The sequence below is a fragment of the Myiozetetes cayanensis genome, unplaced genomic scaffold (genome assembly GCF_022539395.1).
Source record: "Myiozetetes cayanensis isolate MyiCay16 unplaced genomic scaffold, myiCay2020 scf1, whole genome shotgun sequence".
NCBI lineage: Eukaryota > Metazoa > Chordata > Aves > Passeriformes > Tyrannidae > Myiozetetes > Myiozetetes cayanensis.
Window position 1 is genome coordinate 128,736,299 of NW_026086604.1, and position 9,242 is coordinate 128,745,540.

The following is a 9,242-nucleotide window of genomic DNA, read 5'->3' on the forward strand; positions in this document are numbered from 1 at the left end:
AAGCACCTAGCATGGCTGAGGATCTAGGCTCCAGTAGTTTCTTTGCTCTTTTAGATGCTCCTGCCCTAGTAGTTTCAAAACCAACACCCCTTCTAAAACCTGTCTTCAGGAGCAACTGTGTTACCAGATTAAAAACAAACAAACAAAAAAAATAACCCAAAACCAACTGTAGAAGCTGCATCAGAGGTGCAACAGAGGCAGGACACCTGTGCAAACAGTGCTGCAGCTCCAGAACCTCCACCATGGGCAGCAAGGCAGAAATGGTAGTTATTCTTGTACACAAAAACAGGGAAGGTCCAGCCTTCCTTTAAACATATCTTCTCTGAAATCTTTGAAGATCACTGTTTCACAATTACTCATCTAGATTTCACAGTCAGTAAAAAAAAAAAAAAAAAAAAAAAAAAACCAAACAACAAAACAAAGGAAAAACCTGGTATTTTGCTGAGGAGGTCTGAGGCACACATTGTACATTTTTATAATGAAATGGTTTTTTATGGTTTTGAAGGGTGAACAAAACGTTTTCAGACTGCCAATCCCAAATACTCAGAACTATGAGTCAGGATATTCCAAAAAGAAAAAGAAAAGAGAAGAAGGAAGAGAAGAAGGGAGGGGAGGGAGGAAGGGAGAAAAGAAGAAAGAAAAAGAGGAAGAAAGGAAGGAAGAAAGGAAAGAAAGAAGGAAAGAGAGAAAGAGCAAAAGAAAGAGTGAAAGAAAGAGCAAAAGAAAGAAACAGCAAAAGAGCGAAAGAAAGAGCAAAAGAGCAAAGGAAAGAAAGACCTAAAGAAAAAAAGAAAACATCCCAACTTGTGGAACACTTTTTAAGAGTACACTTTTCATCTTCTCAAGTACATTTCAGGTCACAATGACTTACAAGCTATAAATTAGTATATGACACTCCTAGGTCATGCTTTTCTCCCTTACCAAAACACAAGATTTTCACATGATCAAAACATTCCAGGAATAGACAAACAACAGATAGCTAAACAAAATTCCCCATGTAACAGAACAAGAAGAAATGGGAATCTTTAATCATTGCATATATTTTACTTGTCTTTAACATCTACCTTTGACTAAAAGAGGGCTTTTAATAATCACCAAAAGAAGATGAGAGTTCTGGCCACCCATTTAATAAGAATCTGTTTAATAATATTATCAGTCCCAACCAACTCGCTACATAGCATTTCCAAAAGTAAACATCAAAGTAGCATATTTTATACAACAAAATGTATTAGAAATACTTTTTTTCTCTTTAGTGCAACCCTTTCCTTTTTAAACTGGTAAAAAAAAAGCCCTGCTGAACTTAAAAAAAAATAAACTGTTTACAAATGAACTTCTCATTATCTCAGGTATGTGAGCTATGTGTATGTACATCAGAGGAGATTAGTGGAGATAACCTTTGTATTAGTGAGGAACTACTAACAAAGCCCAGGGATACTCAGAAGGGACACAGACTGTTTTCAGCACACTGTGATCAATCTCATCAATGTTTTCTCTTTCTTTCTTCCTTTCCTTGCAACTGGGTGTTAGGTTTTGACTAAAAAAATTGTACAAGAAAACAGAAGTTAAGTGACGTCAGCTGAAGAGATCTCAAATATGATTTTGGTACTATATGAATTTCAGCAAATGCATAGCTAAGGACTCTTTACATAACTAAATTACTGTCATTAATTTTATAAAATTATTCATTATTAATTTTAATTACATAATTATCAAAGTGAAAAACTAAGAACCAAACCTAATAAAGGTTTAAATGCTAAATTAAACAGTGAGTAACTGAATCTTAACATAGATTTATGATGTATTCATTTATATGGCCAAGAGTATGTAAGGAAACCAGATTTTTTAAACTAATATGGATGTTTGCATAAAAATGGATAGGCTGGCACAAACATATCAATGAAAAGAATGATGTAAACCTTTCATATTCTTAGTAATGTAAGTTCTTTATGATGAGATAAATTTTAAGAGGGACACTCCTTGAAATACCAGAAAATTTCTGCCAGGAGGAAAGGGTACCTGAGCTGCAAAGACAGCTCATTTCTCTGGAAGTGGGAGCATGTAATTTCTACAGCAAAAAGCCACCCTGTCTGTTTTAGAACATAAACTTCAATTTAGCACCACGGGCCACACACATTTCCTCCAACCCACCACAGTGCTGTATCATCCTTTGCCAGATTTGCACATAATGGCATGAAGCAAATGCTAAGGAAAAGGCTCAGTGATGGGCAATTTCATACATCACATTTTTCAGCTCAACAAAATAAACATTTTCAGTAATAGGTACTGTAACAGTTACGGGACTGATCACAGTTTTGCATGATGAGCCAGGTCTTCATCATCCTCTGCGAGCCACTGGAAAGCCAGTGGCTCCAAAGCATCAGTTCACAGGTGAGAAAATGGGCCAACTCTACGTCGAGCCTGCCCTTGGTACTCTTTGGGCTCTGCTGTGCCCCAGGAGTAACTACAATGGCTTTATCTGGAGATGTTGGGGAAAAAGCTTCAAATACTACTTAACACAGTTTAGCACACTGTAAAAAAAAATAATCTTATAAATTAATTGCAGATATAACCTCTCAAATAGGATTACTTGGTGAGGAGAAGGTAGTTTATTGAGTACTAACCTGCAAGCCTTAAGGAAAAAAAACACTGCCAATGGCAATTAGGGCACATTTCCACCACTCTTATTCAAGAGGCTAATATAAACTTTGGTACTGAAATCTGGTATCAAAGTTTGGGATCTTGCAGTATTGAGAGAACTGTATTTGGCAGACAGAACTCTGCACACACGCAGGGAGGCCTAGTGGTGCCTTGTCATTTCAAGAATGATCATTAGATCTTCCCTACTGCAGCACATGAAGGTTTGACTCACTAATTATTTGATTCAAACATCATACTACTCTCATATCATTTATATGACTATGGTCATGATGCTATATTGTGTACTTAAACCTATGAAAACAACTGAAGTAGAACAGGAAAAGTTAATAAATCATGTTTATTTTATAGAATCACAGAATGGTTGGGGTTGGAATAAACCTTAAAGATCATCCCAAACCCCCTGCCATGGACAGGGATGACTTACACTAGACCATGTTGCTCAAAGCCCCATCCAACCTGGCCTTGAACACTGTCAGGAATTTACTATTTATAATAAATCACAACTGAACAGATGACTGACAAAATTACAATTAGATCCACATAAAATTTGTAATTTGTTAATCTCACTGAGTGACTAGTGTAATAGAAGGGTTAACTTTGTTCATAAAATCTTATGTGTATGAGGGAATAAGGAACTTTTGTTATAATTCAACAAGATAAGTTTCATGGACATCCTGTTAATCAAGCAAGTATCAGTAAAAATAATTGCAGACATCTTGCTAAGCAAACAAGTATCAGTATCAGTAAAATTTACAACTGATAAGAAACTGCACCTTTCATCTCTGACAAATACCAGATGACCACTTAAGAATGAGCTACAAACTCAAGCCTCAACGCAGCCGCATTAAAAACTCGGGACTTGGAAATGTATAAAAAGGAACATTTACTACATTTTGGTGTGTGCTTCGGCAGGGCACTTGCCCTCCAGGCCACCCAGCGCTGTTTTGCTTTATTATCGCTTGCTTAATAAATTTATCAATGTTTAATTGGAATTGAGTTGTCTAAATTCTTATACTAACTTATAACAACTAGCTCTTACAAAAAGAGCTTTAAAACCCAAGTGGCAAATACCCTGAAAGACTTTTTCCAGTGAGGTTTTGGTTTTCTCTCCTTCACTTCAATATTAGTGTTAAGTATAGCACATTTTTTTAACCAAGGATTTCCTGGTATGCAAGTTTAGAGTTTCTTTGCTTGGGCTTATCTGTGGCTCTGGTATAGGGAGCAGACTAGGTTCAAACCTCATACAGATAAATTAGAAGTTTTTTCGCTCAAAGTGCAGTTACCAGAACAATGGTCAAAATATTAGAGCACCTGAAGATTGAAAAATCTTGCTGGTAGCAGCTGTTTTAAACACAAAACAACCACCAGCAAGCAAACAAACAAACAAACAAACCCCTCACCCAACCAAACTCCTACACTTTTGCACATATACACAGAGAACTGGAAGAGCTGTAAGACATAAAAATCCATGTACCTAAAATCAGGCCAGAGCTCCCAAGGAAACTAAAAGGTTGTTTAATTTGTGGAAAATGACAAAAACAGATGATCACCCAACCGAGCCAACTGAAACATGCAAAAATTACCAGCCAGAGGGGCCTTGCTCCCTAAAAGGCATTAACGGGACTGTCACTGTTACAACAAAGCAGCATCCTCATTCAAAACATTTTCTTTGTTAATGACTTCCACCATTAGTAAAACCCTTCCACAGTTCTGTGGAAGTGTCTCTGCATCTATACATGCACAGAGACACATATCAGACCAAATATCTGACTGCTCTCAATTTTTTTGTAATCAAAGAAAGTTAAACATATTTTACAAGTTTAAGACTGGTGATAGGTGAAAGCTATTTTCATACAGGGACAGAGAGATTCATAACAGTGACTTGACATTTGCTTCACAGTCATAACTTTGCCTTTACCCTTGAAACTCTCTAGTTTACAAATACGAATGGGCTTTTCTCAGTCTTTTTCATCCTGCAGTAGGACAATAAAAAATACGTGACTTCGAATTTGATTGTACACTTAAAAGCTCGCAGTCCTTAAAAGCTAAAGGTGGTACACTGAATGCATACACAACATGTGAAAAATCATAATGCCCAAATACTCCAGTGCACCTCTTTGGTAGGGTTATTGAGGAAGAGCCACAGCTCATGTCTGCGGCACAGGCACTCCACATTCTCTCACTGGGACAAAGCAGCCCTGCAAATTGACCCCGGTCTGCCAGCCAGACTGACTGTAAGGAGAAAGATCAAGATCGCAGTGGGAAGATCAACGTGCGAGGACTGTGGAAGGGCCCTTACAGAAGGACAGGGGCTGCTGCATCTGCTCACAGGTATTACAGAACTACCTCCAGCTGCTTTGATCGGCCAACTCGGGGTACTTCACAGCTCCTCTGAGGTACCTTCTCTCCCTGCTCAGCTGTGTGTTGATGCTCTCAACAGGAATTAACGTTTTAAACAGTGAATTAAGCAATACAGAGTGCCAAAGACTAAGAGAAACACAAGTCCAAGCAGACCAGAACTCTTTGGCATTGTTCTCAGTAAAAAAGTCAACTGCAAGATAAACTCGTGTCAAAACCAAACACGATGTAGTGACACTAGGAGGTAATATGCAGCGGCATTCAGATGACAGTACCTCAGGATGCTTTATGTCAGTGACAGAACGACAAGACTTCGAGCAGACGACAGACAGACTTCTTTTGTCTGGCCTCCTAAATCCCTGGACCGCCGTTACCTGCCTCAGCATCTCATTCCTCAACTAAAAACAATCTGCAGCCCGCACAAATTACCAGACCTGCAACAAATCGAAAATAACAGACTGCTTTTGGTGGAGGTTTCCCTTTGGCAGTGGGGGCACGTGAGCCAACTCTCAATTATAGTTTGTTCTTCCCAGCCGATTTTGGGCTAACTCCATCACGGACCCATGCAGCACTGCTGGGGCTGCAAGAGTTGTTATTTTCCCGAGCTTTCTTGCCAAGAAACGTCATTCGGGGACGGTGTCGGTTCGCGTGTTCCCAGCCTGGCAGCGCTGACCCACCGCCCCCTCCCCACCGGGACCCCCGGGTGCCGGGCAGTGCCAGCGGGGCCCAGCCGCGGAACTCACCTATTCGGCCGAAGCTCTCCGATAAAGTTCTCCGCAACTTTTTCATCCTGCTGATCTTCTCGGCGGACTGCGAGTCAATCATGTCACACATGGGGGGCGACCCACCCCCGCTCGCCTGCCGCCACCCCCGCTGCCCCGACTCGGGGAGACAACTCCCCCACGGCTCGGGGGCTCCCCCCGTGCCCCGAGAAGCCGCCGAGCGCCGCGGGACAGCCCCGGTCCCGTCCGGGAAAGGAGCCCTACGCCGTGGCCGCGGCTGCTGCTGCTGCTGCTGCTCGGCTCCGCGCCGCCACCGCCCGGCTCATCGCCCCGACCGCCCCCTCCCCGGGCTGCCCCGGCACAGCCGGGCAAGGCGGGCAGGGCGAGGGGGGACTCGCAGCGCCGAGCAGAGATGGAGGAGCGAAAGGAAAGTCCGGCGAGGGGCTGCGGGCGCCGGCGACGGGAGAGAGGGAGGGAGGGAAGGAGGGCGTGAGGAAGGGAGGGTGCATTGAGAGAAAGGAGGAGGAGGAGCCTGGGCGGGCCGGGGAGCCCCGGGGAGGAAGGGCGGCGGCGGCGGGGGCGTGAGGGGGGCCGGCGGGGAGCGCTGGGGCCGCGCCGAGGGATGCTCTGTCTGCGGCGCGTCCCGGGCGCGGGGAGCGCTCCGAGCAGGGGCCGCGCGAAAAGGGGTGTGCGGTGGCGTCTGCAGGCGGAGAGGATGCCTCGCGTCCTCCCGGGGGTGTCCGCGCCCCCCGCTGCTGCATCGCGGTCTCTGGGGACGCGCTGCGGTGCCCCCGGGCCGGCGGGGCCGGCGCTGCCGAGGGAGCGATGCTCGCCCCCGGGCCGAGGCTGCCCGAGGCGGATGCGGGTCGGGGGAGTTTGGCAGTGGGAGAATGAACCCGCCCGGACTGCCCCCAAGGACGGTGCCCCTGCTGCTGTGGTGGGAAATCATTTCTCGGTGGGCAATGGGCACCCCGCTCACCGTAAGCACCCGGCCCGTCAAGTTGAAACTTGGGCTCCTCTCCACGTGTGTCTCCAAGCACAGCCCTATAAAGTGCCTTCCAAGCGCATTAGCCTGCAACTTAATGAGTGCTGGGAGCTTTTGATCTTGTTAACTCACTTGAACCAACATTATTGAAAAATAAATCAGTTTAACCCATCAAGATGGATGGTCATGTCTAGTCTAAAATATAAAGCAGGTACTTTTCGAGAACAATACGTGTTAGGTAACACATTTTAAAGTCAAGGTTGATGTGGTTCAAATTGTATTTTAATGCATGTTATCTGGTTAAAATGAACTTGGGTTTTAATGAGGCTAGATAACACATTTTACTGGGATTATACAGTGTCTAAGCTCAGTTTTAGAAGCACGTTTGTCTAGACAAGTGTTTAGGGGAGTGGGGTTCAAGCCATCTACAACTCTACGTTCTAAGACTGGACCTTTCTATTACAATGCAACGGGGTGGACAGTACGCAGCATCTCAAGGTGCAACTCTATAATTATCTACTTTAATCTACTGTATGTAGACTGCATCTGTCTCTTGTGGCATAAAAGATAATGGGAACTTGTCCTGCTATGTAAGTGGTACAGCAACCCTGGTAAAATGTCTTATTCACAACCCCAGAATCTACAGACAGTTTGATAAAAAGGTTTCGAGAAGCATGAATCCTGTTGACCCTGCTAACATCTTTGAAATGGGAGCTAAAATGGCATTTTCGATGTAGTCTATGTCATATTATGGAAGGAAATTGAGAAAGAGTGGAAACTGGAACACTGCAGAGAGCAATGCAGGGAAAAGGAGGAGAAATAAAAACTAGGAAGAAACAGGCAAGGGGGCTAGAAGGAAAAAAGGACGGAGAACACAGGTATTTAAGGATGTTTAATTCAATCACTGCAAAAAAAAAGACATTTAAGTCCTTAATAATAGCTGATAGTTTGATCTTTGTTTAAATCTAACATAACTACCCGTGCTCTGAGTGGAGAGGAAAATGCCATCATCGTAAATAAAATATTCTGGTCCAGGAGCTAAAACCGAGTTTAGCATTTGAACCCTTTTCATTTTCTGTGCATGCCATTCACTCTTTGCAGCCCTGCTGCTCGCCTGAGACTTGTACCAACACCACTATAATTCAGTCTGTGGCTTGCTTTCAGCAATTAGGGATATCATTCCTGAGAGCTTCTCAGGAACCTGTAATTAACCATGCTTAATTGATAGGTGCTGTCTTATGTAGTGAATTAGCCTAGATCCTAGCACCTAGTGAATTTGGAACGATATTCCCATTTTTCTCCCTATGTCTGGATAAGCTATCACTTTATCACTTGTGAAGGACAAGTCTCTGCCAGGCTACTGCAGTGGGTTCAGCTTTCTTAGAAGAATAGGCAACCCAGCATTTCTAACAGGCATCTGGCTTTGCAGCTGCTTGGGAGTGATCTACAAGCGTGTGTCAGGATCTTTTAAATCAATGAAAATTTTGTCTAAATTAGACACCAATGTGGTGCCAGTGAGAGAAACCCAGGTCTTGTCTTCTGAAAATTGTATGACCTCAGGATGCAGAGGTGTTACACAGACTTTCTCCACCAGAGGAAGAATGATCTTCCAGCTTCCAGCTGTGCACATATTCTCAAAATGCACACTGCAATTCATGTCATTTTCCCCTCCATGGTCTTTACTCTACAGAAATATTTCTAAGTCTTTCCTTTGTTCTTTCCACAACCCAAACCTCTTCTGTTACCAAGGGCACTAGTGTTGAAAATTCATTTAATTCAGGAATGCGGAATCACTTTTGTAGCTTTGATCAAGCTCATAAGCTGGTGGTTCCTATTTCTCATCTCTGTATTTCCATCACCCATCTCAGGAAACTAGTAAAGCAGAAACATGTAATTTGTAAACCACAGAGATAGCAGCTACTCTGATGATGATGTTTTACTTCCTTGTAGGGACAGGCTTTCAGCTCTGGTTTCATATTTAAGTCTTGCAATTTGTGGCATAAAAAAATTTACATGAAAAACATGCAAAATGATACTGCTTTTTGCTGCCTTCTTTCACAAGCCTCTACCAAGTTAAAGCATGTGTGCATTTAATGGGGCATCTAGATTATAAAAAGCCAGACATGTTATTTACAGCATCCTTTGTCACATCAGCTCCCTGAAGATACACCCTAAACAAAAACTGCTTGCAGTTACTTTATGACCCAAGCATCTCCTTGCCTGGCTTTGGTAAGAATTCCCTATAAATCCTGGCCTCCACTGCTGACACTGAGTCATGCTGAATCACTCTACAAATGTAAGTGCTATCAAGTGCAGGAAAAATAGTTGCCAAGATATCACTTGTAAGTTGGACAACAGGAAACGTTTGCCTCCCTGTATCATGCGAGCCAGCGAGCTTCATCATTTCAGTGTTTCACACTGAGGCATAGGTTATTTCTGAAGAAGGGGAGAGAGCAGGGCTGGCAGTTTGTTCGTTATTGTGTAAAAGAACATATTGTTTGGAGCTCTAAGCAGTGTGG

General features: G+C 43.2%; 1 protein-coding gene across 3 annotated transcripts in view; it reads right to left on the reverse strand.

Moving 5' to 3' along the window:
* Positions 1–5,896, reverse strand: part of CDK14 (cyclin dependent kinase 14) — a 309,078-nt gene extending 303,182 nt beyond the window's left edge. Inside the window, exon 1 of one of the 3 annotated variants that reach the window (XM_050333417.1) lies at positions 5,760–5,894. In XM_050333417.1, coding sequence (XP_050189374.1) covers positions 5,760–5,850 — 91 coding nt within the window. In that variant the 5' untranslated portion in view covers positions 5,851–5,894. Of the gene's footprint in view, positions 1–5,759 lie in introns of all 3 variants that reach the window. The other 2 variants (XM_050333421.1, XM_050333430.1) reach the window with 2 other exon arrangements.
* Positions 5,897–9,242: the final 3,346 nt, after the last annotated feature.